General features: G+C 38.7%; 1 protein-coding gene across 1 annotated transcript in view; it reads right to left on the bottom strand.

The window, feature by feature from the left end:
• sntb2 (syntrophin, beta 2) overlaps window positions 1–14,632 on the bottom strand; it is a 327,074-nt gene extending 312,442 nt beyond the window's left edge. Inside the window, exon 1 of the mRNA XM_028809888.2 lies at window positions 13,782–14,632. Coding sequence (XP_028665721.1) covers window positions 13,782–14,490 — 709 coding nt within the window. The 5' untranslated portion in view covers window positions 14,491–14,632. The remainder of the gene's footprint in view (window positions 1–13,781) is intronic.
• Window positions 14,633–18,576: the final 3,944 nt, after the last annotated feature.

Raw genomic sequence — 18,576 nt, 5'->3', positions numbered from 1 at the left:
TTTTTTGCTCAGCTAATAATAACTACTCTGCCCCAATATGTCATTTACATAAAAAAGTTGTCAAGGCTTCTACTTGAAACATGCAGGTTCAAGCTTTCCTCTATGAGCTGATGGAATCATTCACGTGAAATATGGAGCTATAGGTGGAACAAATGCAAAGAGTCGTGAGACTATCACTGGGTTTATAAATATACAGATGACTGGAACCTTCAAAAGGATGCACATTACAAAAATATAATTGGGCAACCACTAATATCTTAGAAAGCAAAAGGACTTGTCGTTAGGTTAGCGTATGTAGTTTAACAGCTTCAAGATTATTTGTTTTGGTTATTATTCTTTCCCTTACAGAGGTTACATAAAACATACATTTTGTAGCTTAATATTTGGACTCCCTGCACACAACAGTACATTGAATGGACACCACTCAGGGAAGGACAATTATGACAAGAATAGTTCAACATACAGTAGCTCATCAGTCCCTATTCACTTAACATTTGGAAAATTTCACCCAATCAGATATTGTAGGTCCCTAAAGCACTTCTATTTGTAGGATTACCTCCTTTTCAACAAGATAAAACTGGACACCAAAAACACATAATGAAAGTCAATAAAACTCAATCCAACTGTATTTCACGTCAGATTTTTTTGCTTTCAGCAGTGGCTTGTTCCTCAGACAGCATGCTATAGCAGAGTAGTTAACTTATTAACTCATTTGAGTTGTCTGAACCCCTAATGAGGTGAAGCTCAACATAAATTTGCTTTCAAAAAATATTCACTTTTCCAGTTATATGGCATAGCTAGTATACTAGTCTACTTGTAGCATGTAAAAATGTTTAAGCAAACATCATGGACCTACATACTCAGTTGCTAGCAGAACAGGTTAGTTATGTACTACAACAAAATAAGAAGTAAATTGGCTGTGAAGATTAATACCAATCTATGACTGCATTCAAACACATACATTTATTTATTTGGCCAACACCTTTATTCAAATCGACTTACAATTTCTGAGATACAAATCGTTTACATTTCTTTTCTTTTTCCAATTGGAGCACAGGCAGGTCAAGTGACTTGCTCACGGTCACACAGTGTCAGTAGTGGGATTTGAACCCACAACCTCAAGATTTGAAGTCCAAAGCCTTAAGCACTGTGCCACACTGCCTGCCTCAAATCCAAGATAAGTAGCAGATGTGTTGGTTAAAAACAGAGTTAATTTTGAAGCGATGATTTGATTTTCTTCAGGAGTGTCCTTTTAGAGGAAAAATTTGGATCAACATTGACTTGTTTGTTGTGAGTGCAATTTTCATTAATGTTTGATGACATCTTACTGCAAAAACGCCACCTTATTTAGCAGACAAGAACAACTAATAGATTCGGTAGCTTGAAGGTGTTGAATCGTTTGAACCTTAAAGATTTCAGATGTTGATTTTCAATCTTGTAGCCATTCCTCTTGGGGGAAAAAACAATAATGCTTCTTTTTGGGAATTTTTCTGCTTCTTTATTAGTATTCTTTATGACTGCCAGTTTCAATAAAAAGCGGCAAATTTCTGCATATCATTGAGAAGAGTTTGGAAAGGAAAGGTGAGTGTGACAAAGCAACCACTATAAAACATGACAGAATTTTACTATAGGTTGGTTGTTTTGTCACATTTCAGTAGAATGTTGCAAAAAACTAAACCAGACACAAACGTTGAAAACTAGGCTATGCTAGTTTGAAAACAAAAAGACAGACAGATGGCAACCTTATCTGTTCATCATCACTTTACTTGGTAATTTATTTCATATGTCAGTGCTTTTCTGAGCAAACAAGGTTATTATATAGTTGGTATCCAAAACCTTCAGTACAACTCTTCAATTTATGGCACCTCTCTACTCCTCTATTTGTAATTAGACTAATATATTTACTATGCTGATTGAAAGCACACAACATACAAGATGCAAGGCATTTCATCTCTGCCAGCATGAATCATCAGGCTACTTTTTAGCACTCTAACCTGTTAAAGTTAATGTTTAAAGTCTGTAGCAATGTTTTAGTGGCTTACAAACACTAAATAACATAACGTGCCAAGTCCATCACAGGGTGAACATACACATACACACCAAAAACACATCAGGGCCAGTTTAGTGTCACCAATGTACCTAATCTGCATGTCTTTGGACTATGGGAGTAAGCCGGAAACCCATGTGGACATGAGGAGAAAATGCAAACTCCACACAAGGAGGACTCAGGAAGTGCACTCTGGTCTCCTTACTGAGGGGCAGTAGAGCTACCATTGCACCAACATGCCACCGTTAGACTAAATTTACAAAATTTTACAAAAAGACACTATATCTTAATCAAAAGTGTAGAAGAAACAAAACAGTTTAATCAAATCTGTATACAGTAATCCCTCCTCCATCACGGGGGTTGCGTTCCAGAACCCCCCGCGAAAGGTGAAAATCCGCGAAGTAGAAACCATATGTTCATATGGTTCTTTTTATATATTTTAAGCCCTTATAAACTCTCCCACACTATTATAAACATTTCCCGCACAATTATACAGCATAAACCCTTTGTATTCTCTTAGATATTAGGTAAGATTCGTTGAAATTATGTATGTAAACAGTTTATATACAGTAAAACCTAAATATTATTTTAAAGATATCGAGCATCTCCGATATCACATATGTTACAGCCATTACGACAGACAGGCCACCAGCAATAAATACATACAATGTAAGAAAAATTGTATACAGTAAAATGTGTGCACAGTGACACTAAACTATGTACATGTAATAAGTACTGTACGTAGATAATTAATTATGGTTACTCACCAACAATGACACAACGACTTGTCCGATAATGATGAGTTTAATTTTACTGCACAACAAAGGATAGCGTTACAGCTCTTCTAAAGGAGCCTCTTCAGGCAACTGTGTAGCACCGCCGTTGTTCTTCTTCCAGCACTCTTCAATCCAAATCCCTAAAGCAGATTCCATCCAGACTACTGCCTTATCACGTCCACTTGCTACTCGTTTTGCACCCTGGTTAAAGGATACTGCGGCCGTAGATCTTATATGCTTTGCCTCCTTTTTAAATAAAAAGAATCGTGGACTCATTGATGTCGTAATGGTGTCCTGCAGCGGTGTAGCTGTTCCCTTCCTTCAACATATCCAAAACTTTTACCTTTTCTGTAATCATTTGCATCTTTGGTTGGCGCTTGGACACGGCCCCTGAAGCAGTAGCAGGAGCACGTTAATGCTGAATGAGTGAGATGAGACTTCCTGGTTAATGCAGCACTCCGTCGCTGAGCCAATCAGCACACAGGAACTTAACTGTGTGCTCTGATTAGGTAGCTTCTCAGTCATCCGCCAATAGCGTCCCTTGTATGAAATCAACTGGGCAAACCAACTGAGGAAGCATGTACCAGAAGTAAAAAGACCCACTGTCCACAGAAACCTGCGAAGCAGCGAAAAATCCACGTTATATATTTAGATATGCTTACATATAAAATCCGCGACAGAGTGAAGCCGCGAAAGTCGAAGTGTGATATAGCGAGGGATTACTGTATGTGAAATTGGAAATTATAGCATATTATTTAACAATTTATCTTTAGTCAGAGTCAGAACCAGTACATTTTTTAAATCAACTCCAACCTGCAGTACCCAATACTGGATTTCAACTCAGACTCCACAGCCTTGTGTGCAAAGCAAAAAAAAAAAAAAAAAAAGCATTTGTGCTAAATTTTCCCTTAACCAGCTTCCACTTTGTATTCTTGGTAAAGTAACTGGAATCCACTGTACTAATTCCAATCAGAATGATGGACCTTTTCTATCATTTTTCCTCTTATTTTCCTTTTGCTTAGACTGAAAAGATTCTGCTTCCTCAGTCTTAAAAATCGCTTCTCTACACTGCCTATATGTGGATAGTGACTAATTCATTCTAACCCCTAAGTCCTTCTTATAAGATGTCCTTTCACCCTGTATATACTCATACAGTCAGAGTGTAAGTAGGTTTAATGTCTCCCCCAAAGATAATTAGCAGTGTACAGTAGGGAGATATAAATAACAGTATACGATGTTAAGGTAACCAGACCACTGCCTTAACAACTGAGCCAATCTATTTTTTTCAGTCCTGATAAAGATCACATAATAATGAGGTCTTCATTCTAATTGAACTTAACAAATATTTGTTCTGCTCTGCTCTTCTCTACACACCAGCTGCATTCCATATGTTCTTCTTCATTGACCTTACTCTTTAGAAAGTACTCCGCTAAATATTCCTTTTTTTTAAAAAACTGCACACATTAACCAACCTCAGTTTCTTATATTACACTGCTCTGTCTTCATCACCTCAACTCATCTGCTCTTGGTTACAGCATCCTCAGTCATTTATTTTCGCCACACTAAATTCACCCCTTCAGATGTCAGCCAATATGAAATATTTCTTGAAGTCTAAACCATTGGATTTATGTCTGTACATTCTAAACAAGTAACCGACATGTCTTGCCTACTCTTCATTTTTTTTCTCTTTTGTTAATAGGTCTATTGCCTCTTCCTCTTAAAAACATTTAAAATGACACTTTCTTTCCCTTTCCTTGGTATGAATTTAATTTCAACCTGGGCTACAATTTTATTGTTTGTACCAGCTCTACAACTAAAGATACAAATGTCAGTACTGCTGTCACAACTCTATGGATCTGGGTTCAATCCCTGTCCCAGGCATGGTCTAAATGGAGTTTGCACATTCTACCTATGCTTTTGTACTTCAGTCTATGTATAGTTAGTTGGGTACATGGCTAATTAGCAAATCCAAATGGCCTGGGTGAGTGGGCGTTTTTACATTATATGGATATTTTAGTCTGAATTGATTTGCATCTTCTACCTGAGGCAGCCAGAACAGACTGTTCCTTGCAACTCAATCTTTTGATGAAACTAAGATTAGCATCATATCTAGGCTCTGAGGCTAAGGATCTGTGCTGGTATCCCAAAGGTTGCCGGTTCGAATTCCCGTCACTGCCAAAAGAGATGCTACTCTGCTGGGCTCTTGAGCAAGGCCCTTAACCTTCAATTGCTCCAGGGGCGCTGTACAATGGCTGACCCTGCGCTCTGACCCCAAGGGGTATGTGAAAAAAAACAAGTAATTTCCTTCAGGATTAATAAAGTATAATAAAATAAAAAAAAATATCTAAAGGAAACCAGGTACCACCCATTACCAGCGCAATACCATTCCAATGGTGAAGAATGATGATGGCAGCATCATGCAATGGGGTTGTTTTTCAGCAGCAAGCACTGGGAGACTAAACAGGGTTGGGCTAAAAATTGAACGGAGCAAAGTAATGAACCTGTACCACAGTGCTCCAAACTGAGCCAAAAGTTCACCTGCCAAAAAAACAATGACCCTAAGCAAAGACAACAAAGAAATGGCTCAGGGACAACTCTGGGAATGTTCTTGAGTTGCCTAGCCAATGCCCGGAGTTGACAGTTTTGGAGGATCTGCAGAGAAAAATGACAGAAAATCCCCCAAATCCAGGTGCTCAAAGCTTGACATGTCAGAAACAACAAGACTTCTGGCAGTAATCATTACAAAAGGGGCTCCAACTAAGCACTGAGTAAAGGGTCTCAATACTTAAGTCAATCAGATATTGCAGCTTTTTATTTTGCAAAAATTTCTAAAAATCCTGTTTTTGATTTGTCATTCTGAGGTGTACTGAGCATTGCTGGATGAATAGTGTTGATCGGCAAAATTCAACACAGTGTTTTTCACAGAAAATATGCGGTGCTCTGTGGTGGCCTTTGCTGAATATTTTCCCAGAAATGAGCCTTGCGGCCAGCTTAGGCAAACATTTTTCCCCCCAAAGCTCCCAGAGTGACATCACAAAGCTGTAGCAGCTATGCACACAACTTTCACACATGCTTACTACAAGATTGTTGCAGACATAGCTGTACTCATTTCACCAAAGGGGGAACACACCAGCTCTTCTACTCACAGTTGTTTCAATCTCCCCCACCTCCTTGATTGCTGTATGCTGTATCAGTGAACACAAAAAGATAAAAATGGGACCAAAGCCACAAAGGTTGAAAAACAATGCTGATTTCTATACCACATGCATTTAAAAAAATAAACCAAAAGCAGTACTTTTATTTGCGAGGTACATTAGTGGTCCATAATGAGAAAATTAGGAGTACTGCCACCAGATATATAAAGCTAATCCCTGGCAGCACAACACTACATGGCTAATTATGCAGGCAAATTAGCATGTGCCAAGTTAAAATTCCAGAACATACCTTAAAGAAGCCCTACCCTTACTGGCATAAGAAAACACAGAACACACTGGAAAATAATAAAAACAAAACATTTATTATAAAAGGTGTCTCTTTCTTCTCTATTGAAGAAGAAAATGTGAAGCATCTGCACAGATACATGGGGAACAAAAAAAAGACATTCTAGCTGCACCCAGAGCCAGGACTTCAAAACATCTGAACAAGCTAGTCCCACGCTGCCGACTTGTGGCACAACCAATGAAGGTGTGTCTTCCCAAGAGCGAAACTCTGTTAATGTAAATGATCTATATTTTATTTATTTATTGCAGTTTGCGGCCATTTGTTGTATTTTGTTTCTGGTTATCATTTCATCTGTTTTTATTGTCTGAGGCACACTGGTGCAGTGGTTAACACTGCTGGCTTATAGCTCAGGTCACATTTTTGGCCACAATAAATGGTCCAGCATATTTGTCAGGCTTTCCCTAGCCCTCAGGAACACTTAAAAAGACAAGTGCTCCATTATATTTCACTTCAAACTAGTTCTGTTTATCCTTCACCATTGACTTCAATGAATTCAACAGAGCTCAAAGCTCTCAAGCATTTCCGTGATTTCGCCAAATTCACAGAAAAACTATTGAGAAGGCAAATAATTTTAATGACTTTATCACAAGGCTGCATACTTTCTGAATCTGTATGTACAACAAATGGCTTAAGACTACCATCGAAAAGCAGCCCAAGGAAATAAAGTTGATGCCAAACAGAAAAAGGAAACGGGAAATATTTGGCTTATTGAGTGTGCCATTGTCACACATTAGGGTTGAGCTGGCCTTTCCTCCATACACCACTAAGTCAAATCATGTTGGCCAGATGGGACTTTTTTTTCCCTGTACAGCTCCGTTGTTTGAGAACTCAATACGTTTCTTTTCCAGCAGGTCATGCACTCAGTCATCATTTTAAACTAAATGAACACCATCTGCTTTTAAGACAAACAAATCGCCAAGGCAAGATGGGATTTTTCTTGTTAGAAAGGAGAAGTTATTTATTTATGAACCATTAACAAGAACCTTTAAGCATTCACTTAACCCTTCAGGTCTTAAATCTTGGTTGAAACCTGGCTAAAAACAATTTAATTTCAAGAGTTACACATTTTCAGGAAAATACGAGAGCAAAAAAATTATATTCTCATTTTTTCATTCCTGTAAATAAAAGTGCTATACATTATGTTTGCAAGACATGTCTGCCATGTTCCATTAGAATGGAAATTCTTTGCTGCATAAAACAAGATATTCAGCTTCTAGAACACAGAAATTCACTACTATTAGTGTATCAAGAGCTATGTAAAATAAAACTTGGCTGGAAAGTGCATATATAAATAGGAAATTTATGTGACTAAAAAACAATTTTCACACACTGGCCACGAGAATTGCAAGACAAGGAAACCACATTATAAACCTTGAGCCGCAGTTCGTGCAGGCCCACAGAGGTCCAGATCTCATAAAAGCCACTTGATGGATTACTTTGAGGAAGCAATAATCCAGAAAAACAGAATACCTCATCTTTACTCCTTAAGGGCCACCACAGCTACAGCATATGAAACTACTTCAATGACAGGTCTTTCTGTAATTTCTATTCACCACTAAGTTTATTTATATCACAGTCCACAGAAAATGTGCACATTCCCAGTCCTTGTCTTTATAAAAATATTATTCTACAAACTCCCTTAAATTGTCTGCACTGAAAGATTTATCTTAACGTTTAAACTACTATTACATACATATAACACCGAGCTAACATCATGGCATAGTGGCCAGCACTGTCAAATCAAAGCAATACAAAGCAATGAGGACACGATTACAAATCCAGCCACTGTCTGTGTGGAGTTTACATGTTCTCTCCATGCTTGTATGGATTTTTAGCAAGCACCCCCACTTCCTCCCACATCCCATAATTTCATGGGTTAGGTTAACTGGCACAAGAGTTTTCTACAATGAACTGGCCCTCTGTTCAAGGTTGGTTCTCATTTTATACCTGATAATGATTATCGTGCCAAGGCAAAGATATGGGATGCCATTAGCCAATTTATTTTTACGTTGTTGCTTTGTCCAGCACCATGTGATGGTGCAAACAATAAAAAGCACTATATAAAAGAACATTCCTGGGAATATCTTCATCAGGATGAGCTTTACACCTCAAAACTACTGAACAGAATTAAACAGGTTAGATCAAAGAATGAATGAGTTGGAATACCGTATATACTCGCATTTTAAGTTCTCCCGCAGAGGAGTCTGGCTTGATTTTACCATATAATTTCCGGTATTTTATAACGTTGGTCATATAAGTCGAATGCGGAAAACTCACGCTATTGGTCCAAGAGATTATGATACTGTATACTAACACCCACCCGAGTGAGTAACCATGGAGCACACTGCCTTTTTTTTTTCCTATGTATTGTGCCTACGTGACCACACAGTAATACCCAAACTATTCCGAAGCGACGTTTGCACTGTTTTGTGTTTTATTGTATCTCACACCCTCCTACACCTTTATCGTAAGAGCATCCCTTAACTACAATGGAGCGTTCGATCACAGGAAAATATGAAGCTGGTTTTAAATTGAAAGTCATTGAAGTGGCGAAAGAAATTAGTAAGTGTGCTGCTGCAAAATTCGATGTGTCTGAGAAACTGGCCCGAGGCTGGAGGAAGCAAGAAGATATATATAAAAAAAAAAAAGTGTCATATTTTTGGATGAACGTATAAGTCAGGGTCTGATTTTATAATCGATTTTTCAAGTTTCAAGACCCGACTTATACAGTAACCCATCTTTAAATTACATAGCCACTTTCATAAAATACATCACCACTAGATGAAAAGAATCAAAGAAGAATACAACTGAGAACTAAATGCTAAACACAAGTACATCTACCTATCTATCTATATATTTTCTATCCAATCAAATGATGAATTATTTCAGTCAACGTGACAGTGTGACTGCCTTATGGGTCCTTATAATTCCCAGTCCAAATGCTGTCACACTGGCGTTTGTAGTTTTTTTTATCCACATACTTCAGTGTTCTGTCACCTAAAAGACATGCAGCATAATTTTAACAAGCAACTTCAAAACAGACAGATGGTGTAGGAGATTCTGTTCTTTGCTAGACCAATGTTGCATCTAGTGGGCTATGGTACAAACTGGTTCCCCATCACATTGTGTGCAAAAATGCTGGTTCAAATATTGGATGGATAAATAAGTGGGTAGTGCAGCAACTACAGGATGCTAAAACTCACCTACTTCAATTTCCAACTGAAGTTTTTGATGGATACTACATACAATCCAGTTGCTTGCATGGGTTTGATTCCACAATGCAAATACATGCTGTAAGTTGAAGAAGGACTATTACAACGTACTCTGAAGTGAAAAGAAAACCTAAGCTGTCGGTTTTACATGCAGGGCTGGTAGCAGCCTGGTATTTATTCATTACCATTAACCCTCACCAGGATAAGGAAAAAACATAAAAAATCTTAGTTCCATACATTCAGTTTGACATCTGTCGCAGAGCGACGGGCACTGAGCAGGCTCCTGTCAATCATGGAGATTCCACTGCATCCACTAAACAGTATCTCCAGACAGAGGAGCAGCTTCAGCGACAAGCTGGAGTATGTGAATTTCCCCTTGGGATTAATAAAGTATCTATCTACTCAAAACCATGTTTGTGGCTAAGGTGGTGCAGAAAATTGCTCGTGTTGCTGCCTCTGGCAACAACTTTAGCTCAACAGCATTTGCAGTAAATAGTTGTGTGGTCCACATCCGGCCTTTTAAAACCAAAGTATCTCCAGACAATAGACACAACTCCTTTGTTCAGCAAAAGTTCCTCTGTGTCATCATGTTCAACTTTATCGTCTACTACAGCTGTTTCGGAATGTTCGCCAACCATTTTCACCACTCAATACCTCCACTAACGCATGTATTCCGTTGTATGCATGTTTAATGGTGTAGCAGTGAAAAGTGTCCCCCCCCTTAAACAGTTTCCCACTGCGCTTTGTTCTGAATGTTGTTTAGGCTATTTAAACCGGTGTTGCGGTATAAGAAAAATCCATATCATGATAAAAATAAAAAACGGTTTTCGGTATGAACCGGTATACCTCCCAGCACTACTACGATGTATAGACATTTCATTCAAGCCATATATTTAGAAAAGCATTTATGTCTGTGAAGCTTAAACATTCTCTTCCACAACCCAAAGAAGGTCTCACCAACTATGAAAAATCTAGTATGTCACATGTTCTTGGTCAGTAGAGTCGCTAGGTTGTCCTGCAGTATGTAAAATACTGTGAATATTCTAGCTTCTTCCATCATGCTCTGACCGAAATGAAGACATATTTGGCCATCACCACTACCTTTTAACATCAGGAAAGACCTGGTAACTCCAAAATCTTAAAAATAAAAACTCAATTTGACAGTTACTAATTTTTTCCATTGCCCATGAAAGGTGATGTTAGGTTAACAGGCGGCCCCATGTGAGCGAGTCTGGGCATTTACAGTGAACCTTCTTCAGTTCAGGGAAGGTGCTTTCAAACTGAGCAGAGTTAGTACTCCGGTTAAAAAATGTGAATTATGAAGCAAGCAGATTAGACAGTGTGAAGGGCCTGTGGTCTTAGATCACAGGCTAATTCCTGCCTCTTGTTGAGCTCCTTCACCAAACTAATGCTAATTATATGATGGGATTTATTAATGACTTGTCCATCTAAATACTCCTTAAAAAGGTGGTCAATTCAAGTAAATGAGTTTGAAACAAAGGTTATGATTTAGATAGAGGGAATTCTGCATTATGATCATTCTTCAATTGTTATTTGCAAACTGCAAAAAGCAACTGAAAAATGTCAGCCAGCACATCAACCCACATCTTCTATATAAATAAAATATTCCCAGTTTCTTAATTTCATATTAAATAAAATTTCCCACACACAGACTAACAGGAAACAAGAACTCCAAAGCTGCAAGAGATCTAATGCAAAGGAGATACTAGAATCAGAGAAATTGCTTTGAAAGCATACCTGCAGCTTTCAGGAACAGAAGTGTGTATATTTTTATATTATATGTAAATTGTATACACACAAACACATACAACACTTTTATATGCATTTTCTATGTATGCAAGTAAATAAATACAGTAGCACAGCAATTAGGGTTCAAGTGCATGCAACAACCAAAAAAAAAAAAACTCACTGACCCAATAATTGGATAAAACTGGATGAAGGATTGTACAGTCTGTCAGTCTTTGAGATACTGTCTTTGATAGTTAACAATACTTAACGGCTCTTAGATTTTGTTACGCCAATGCACAGTCATGAGGTGCTCCCCAGAATTACACAATTCAACAATGGGTGACATTTGAACTCTCTGCACCTAGACCTTTAAGTCACCTTCCTGCACAAACAGTGCTGTATATAAAATACAGAAAAAGGACAGACAGCAGAAACAACAACAACATTTACATAGCACATTTTCATACAAAAAGTAGTTCAAAGTGCTTTACATAATGAAGAAAAGAAAAATAAAAGACAAAATAAGAAATTAGCATGTGAATTGGAATAAAACATGAATAAAAATACACATGTAATATCAGGCAGCAAACACACACTTTCAGGTTCAGGTGATTGCATCACTTTTCAACGGCTATTTGAAATTTCATCATCAGAAACTAAGTACTGTACAAACTTTCATTATGTGTAATTATCCCTGACTGAATGGGTATCACTACCTACAATATACAAAATAAAAATGCAAGAATTTCACTAGAAGGCCAAAAAGCAAAAATTTTTTTAAATTCATTACTTTAATATTCTTAGTTATTCAAATTAGGTTGCTACTGATGGCACATTAAGTAAAAGAGTAACCAAAGCTAACATAAGAATGTGTAAGACTAAAACAAACATACACCTGAGCTTGAGGCAAATCCATTTTAGCATGTTGAGTGTAAGCAGTTTTGTTTGATTTTAGACAAGCATAAATAGACATTCAGAATCACAAAGAATACCCATACATTCTTTACTGAACCTCTTAATTCAGGAGCTTATGGAGTCAGGAGTAGAATTTGGGGTAACTGGGGGAAAGATGCCAGAGATCGGATTGTGGGGTGTAAAAGGGAGTAATTGTGCGTGGCACTTTAGGGCAGGAAAGTTGGTAAGCTAGGCTATCTGGGAGACAGGGACTTGAACACATCTAGAATGGCCACACATGTAAGCCATTTTTGCTTTCTGTTTATAATCTATTCATGGTTTTATTAAATGAATATGTTGGCCTCCCTAGGCAAGTGCTTGTGAATGTAAGCAAATGACAGTTTACTAAACTGTCATTTATGTAAATCTAATATATTTAAGTGCCCTAAACCAGTTTTTAGAGATCAGCACTATAAAAATAAACAGTTGGAAATATAACAAAAGAAAAAGAGGCAGTAGGCAATAAATGGAAAACAATTATTCGGAATTACAAAATAAATATATGGGAGCAAAGATCCAATGATTATTTTTGATTGTGTCTAATACAACTTTTTGTTGTATAGGGGCACAGCCTTTCTTACCAGTATTATGCATAAAACTGGAACCTCTGGACAAGCTGCCAGTTTATCACTGGGCAAGTTGTCTTTTGGAATAAGCAAAGTAAGGTTAGTTAACCTATGCCAGCTCAACTCTACAGCACTAACTAGTATATAGGCGTTGTGTCTGGCACAGTTGATGTCAAAGGTTCTCAATTACTTTTATGTCTCATTCAATGTCCAAAATGTAGCATGACAGTGACAAAAGTTACCCTGAAGTAAAAAAAAAAAAAAGAATTAAAACATTAATTATCAAAGCAGCTACAACGCCCTTTAAACTGACAGACCCATGCCAAACTGTGAATGAGGTGTGATCCTTTAATCTATCAGAATGCGTCTTTAAATAAGGAAGCGTGATGCGCGCAATCCAAGTAGCGCCCATTATTTACATTTATGCTCAGTTTATAGAACTGTGATTATAACCCGTTACTAAGAACCGACAGATCTATTCTGCCCAGCTCAGTTTTATTGTCAAATTTGGTCTGGCCAATCACAGAAACCTAAGACAGCACAAATTCGATTTGCACAGCCTGTTCCAGTAAATACTGCAGTCCATCATACACAATTTAATAGCATATACTCCAAAAATGTAAACTGCATTCGCGTGAAAGGCGGTGGCCAGGGCTGTGTCACCTGGTTTCTCCCACTCGAATAGCATTTTCCGTCCTCTGTTTGAGGTGGGATGCAAGAGGTGCACGTCTCAGCTATCGCTCTTTCTCACTTTGCCGACTTTCCGCGACGCGCACGGATCTCAGGTTTTCGGAAAAGCTGTCACGGAGTCAATGCAGTGGAAAGTCCTGCACACAGATCGCCCGACTCTTTTCCCCTCGAGGTACACTTCTCGCTTCTGTTTTTTTCGGAAATCACGTTTTAGAAGTTAAATCCGCAGGACCGCCCACCACACCAGGCCCCTGACGCATCCCCGTAATTTCCCTCTTACACTTACCTTCTAGCGTCACCTCTTTGCCGGCTTTCTTCAGCGCTTGAACGGCCTGATCGTGGGTCGCTTCGCGGAGATCATTACCGTTGACGGACAGGATAGCATCGCCGACCCTCAAAGCACGACTCTGATCTGCAGCCAGACCCGGAAAAATCTTCGAAATTAAGATGGGCATTCGGTTCTCGCGTCCTCCTTTGATGCTGATGCCGAGTCCGCCAGACTCCTGCTTCACAATGCGAACTTTTCTCACCGTTTCAGACTGACTACTTTCTAAATTCAAACTATTTTCTCCATAACGCCCTGGACCCGCACTGCTAAAACTGGAGCCAGGACTACCATAGCTAGAGCCAGGGCTTCCAAAATCGGAGTTGTTCCCGTTGTCCTGGGCAATGCGAAAAGAACCGGGGCTACCAAACCCATAGGTGGGATTCGCGGCAACTCCTGCTGGGCTCCCGGTCCGCCGGAGTGCGCTGTGATTCCCGTGTTGGTTCTGGATCCGATTCGAGTTCACAGCTGGACCTGTACCATTAGATATTCCATTCCACACACCGGAATTGGGGTTTAAATCCACAGCACCTGCGTGCGCCGGGCTAACTTCGGCATCTGCTGTCAGAGTTAGCGTTTCTCTTGTGAGTTCTGCCAAAACACGAATCCAGCGATCCCGGAGCAATAGTTCCAGTAGTCCATTCTTATCAGCGCGTGTCCAAACAGCCATTTTAACACTTGTTCATAATGGATTTAATGGTCCAAGACTAAACTACACCACCCTACAAACGCAATGAACTTAGCAAAACCAACCGACTTATTGCGAGGCGAAGTGGAGTATTAGACTTACTTATTTATTCACAAGGACGGGGAACGAGGCCGCGCCCCACGAGAATAAAAGTTCCTATGAACCAATCATGGAGTTTTTCCTTATTAATATTAACAAGTAAGGCGGAGCTTTGAAATATACAATCTTTTTTGTTGAGTGCAGATGCACGTGGTTTAAAAGCGATAACGGTTCTCCCGTGTAAAGTATATTGCAAGGGAAACGCGGTATCTACATAGTTTTTTTCCGGCATTTTTAAAATAAGTATACAAGTGTTGCCACCATTATGTACTTCCTGCTCTCATTTAATGCTGCCAGTTTTAAAGCAAAGAAACGTTTTGAAACAAGTTAAACCTTTCTGCCTAAAACAAGGAAACAAGTAACTTTAGTTATTCCACCAGGTTGTCCAGAGTCTCAATAACCGCAAGGCTGTAATTACAATATACTCAAAACACCTCAAAATCATCAAATTCGCTCAGTAAAAACTACATTACTGGCTCGTAATTCTGCACTTACCTACAGTATATCTAGAGGAATCCTGATTCTACTCTATGCGAAGCAATTTAAAAATTTCATGAATTAAAATCAGGTTGCTGAAAATTGTCCATCTACTCATGTGTTAATAAAACACTGATCAAGATGCCACAGAACATATTGGCGTATACATCCACTGCCACTCAATACTAGCATATTTAATTTCATCCAATATTAACAACTTTGAGGTTGTGGGGTGAAAAACATGGAGAAATGTTATGCAAACCAGATGAGAAAATTCAGCCTCCAGATAGTGACTAGCCAGGTGCAGCATACAGACTCCTTGATTTTTGGCCTCTGGACCACACACAGTACAACAACACGATTACATTAGAAGTATTTTTATTAGAAAGGTAACATATAAATCATTTGGCATTAAGAAAGCTAACAGCCCATTCACTGACAATCCATTGTCTTTCCTGATTATACATTTCAGAGCTGTGAGCAGCTGGCAGCCCTGTGTGTATAGTTGGAAATCAGCCTGGACAGGACACAAGTCAGTATTTCGACATTATTGCATATTTAAAAATTTAGAATAAAGGCATGTTAAGTGACATGAACACACAAACACCATTGTACAATTTAATCAAATTACTTAATTTGTGCATCACATGTTCTGCTATAGTAGGTGTCTTAAGAAGCACTGGCACATGATGCAGGGATGGCTCCTGCTTTGAGTCAAATTATTGCTTCACCCAATTTCAGCTGAAGAGCACAACCAGGGCACAAGTCAACTTGATCAACCCTGATTGGTTCACCTGGATGAAGCAAGTCTGAAGTACAAAGACCTGAAACTCCAGATGATCCCAGGAATATCACTGAAAATGTGTCCAGGTTTGCTTCATAAGCTGTGTCAAGGAAAATTTAAAAACAAAGCGCCAACAAGCTGATAAACAGCTGTCATCTCAAAAGATGCCCCATTTAATGTCCAGAATGAAGAGAGGACGATAAATGAAGGAGATTCAGTAAAACTGGCATTGTTCGCCATTGTGGAAAGCTCTCTATTGTGAGAGGTTAGCTTCTTTTCAGTGAGCTACTTGGAAGCTAGTATGAAAATGAATGTCAACCTTCTAGTGGCTGGCAGTTATATGGAGTTTGTAAGGACTGGAAAGGGCAGGGCATGTGGCTGTCAGGCTGAAATGATGTCAGATCTTCTGAGGTTTCCTCTTCCATTCTAAAGATAGAAAGAGAAATGAAGCTAGTACATATTGTTTCCCACAGGTTTCCATTCATGAGAGCCCATGAAACATTACTGAATCTTGTGTATATGAGCCCATTGATGCTTTAGCCAATTCCAGACTATATATATATATATATATATATACACACACACACTAGGGGGCTTTGCTACGCAGTTCTTCCACTCGCGTATGGGGATGCGGATGTACAATTTAAACAGATTTTTATTTTCATGGGAATTGTTACATATGCATAATAGAAGTATTTTACATTACAGCGAGTACTTAACCATATTAAAAAATAGTAAAACATAATAATTTGAAAGTAAATTATGTTTCATGTTGCGTTAGAGTTATTCATTGCATATGATTTCGTTCTGTTTAGCTTTGAAATTAACATGCAAATACTTTTTAAACTTACACTTTTACTGAAAAACAATTTTGTGAATTCAATTTTTGTCAATGTCACATTGAATTTTGATTCTGTGTTTGGACTTTCATCATGACAACGCAACGTATACCTGCCTGTGTTTGAATTTCGTTTGTTTCTCTCTTATTAAATAAAACTACTTTTTCAAATGTTTGGCTCTGAGATTTGTTAATTGTCTTTGTAAAAGCTATTCTAATGGGAAACTGTTAACGTTTTAATACAAATGGCATATCAAGATCTCCTTTGTTGTCTAATGTTATTCACGGAAGATTTACTACATTACCTTTCTTGGATACATCTTTCATTCTACAGTAATTCGTGCTGTGGAAGACCGGACAGTGTTAATGGTTGTAGATATTCTTCTGGATATTATAAGTTAATGTTTTCATCTTCTGCACGATCACCATCAACTGTTTCAGCACAGTCTATTGATATCATTTAACCAATTTGCCGCCTAACCGATCATCATTTTTGGTGTTAATCCGTTTGACTTCATCATTTCTCGGTGCTAGGGTTGCCCGTGTACTCATTTTTTGTATTGATAATCCTTCGTGATGAAATTCTTCAATAAGATTTGGACATAATATGTCTTTTTTAATTGGGAACTTAAAGTGAGGAAAACATTAACATTTATAAGAGCTGAGAGAGCAGGAAATGTGTCTGTCAAAAGCATTCACACAAATGAGAGGTGAGAGTACCATGTACATGGTTGAATATCGTTGAGAGGAGGGCGTGACTTGAAAAAATCTCATGGCCAAAGTCTCGTCTCGTGGGACTAGAAAAAATCTCTTGAAAAAAGTCTTGTCTCCTCCCAGGATTTTTATATATAATAGATATATATATATATATATATATATATATATATATATATATATATATATATATATATACAGTATATATACTGTATACATATATGTTGTGAAGGCAAAAGGTTTTTTTTATTACAAATACCTTGTACAAACAGTTATATATGTTGTCTCTTCTTCCTTCTTGTTCTTTCTTTCTCCCTCTCTCTCCACCACACTGCTACTCCTCCAGTCGAGTGTTGCCCATCTCTGCTTCCAGCTCTGACTTGCCTGGACAAGGCAGTGTGGTCCCTTTTATTGAGGCCCAGGAATACTTCTGGTGCCAGGGCTTCGCAGACTTGATGCACTTCTGGGCCAAATGGAAGCCCCAAACAGTAGGGAGTGTGACTCCCTGTAGCACCCTCTTGCAGCACTCATGGATCCTAGCAGGGCTTCTCTACTGGACTACAATTCATAGCATTCCCTGCTGGTTACCGATTGATTATCGATATCCAAGGCTGCTGCCATCTAACGTCCTGGGGGAATAAACAGTCCCCAGAGGTGGTCCTTTCCTGTACTTCCCTTTTATCCAGCCCAGGAAAGGTATTGTGAATATATTTGCTTGGGACACCTGTCCATCCACCTGGGGCCTCCCATCTGGGCAAGGAACCTTCCACTCTCCTGGTCAGCATGCTAGTTCACATTGCATGGCAGTTACTTTTTATACATATATATGTACTGTATGTATATATATATATATATATATATATATATATATATATATATATATATATATATATATATATATTGTGGTGGATTGCCGGCTTCCTATTCCGGCCCTCATCCCCAGGCCGCCAGGAGGAGCTCTCCCAACAGCATGGACGTGCCCCAAATTCCAGCAGGGCCTCATGGACTATGTAGTTTTTATACACAGCCCTGCTGGATACCTTGGGGACCACTGGGAGTCGCTGTCGGGAAGCCCGTGGACTCATATGTGCCCTATAACCTGGAAGTACGTCCTGGTCACATGAGCAGGAGAGATGACGTACTTCCAGGTTGAAGA

This window comes from Erpetoichthys calabaricus, chromosome 9 (assembly GCF_900747795.2).
Source record: "Erpetoichthys calabaricus chromosome 9, fErpCal1.3, whole genome shotgun sequence".
In the NCBI taxonomy this organism is placed as follows: Eukaryota; Metazoa; Chordata; class Cladistia; order Polypteriformes; family Polypteridae; genus Erpetoichthys; species Erpetoichthys calabaricus.
Note: the sequence above shows the minus strand (reverse complement) of the source record. Positions and strands in the feature narration are given on the sequence as shown.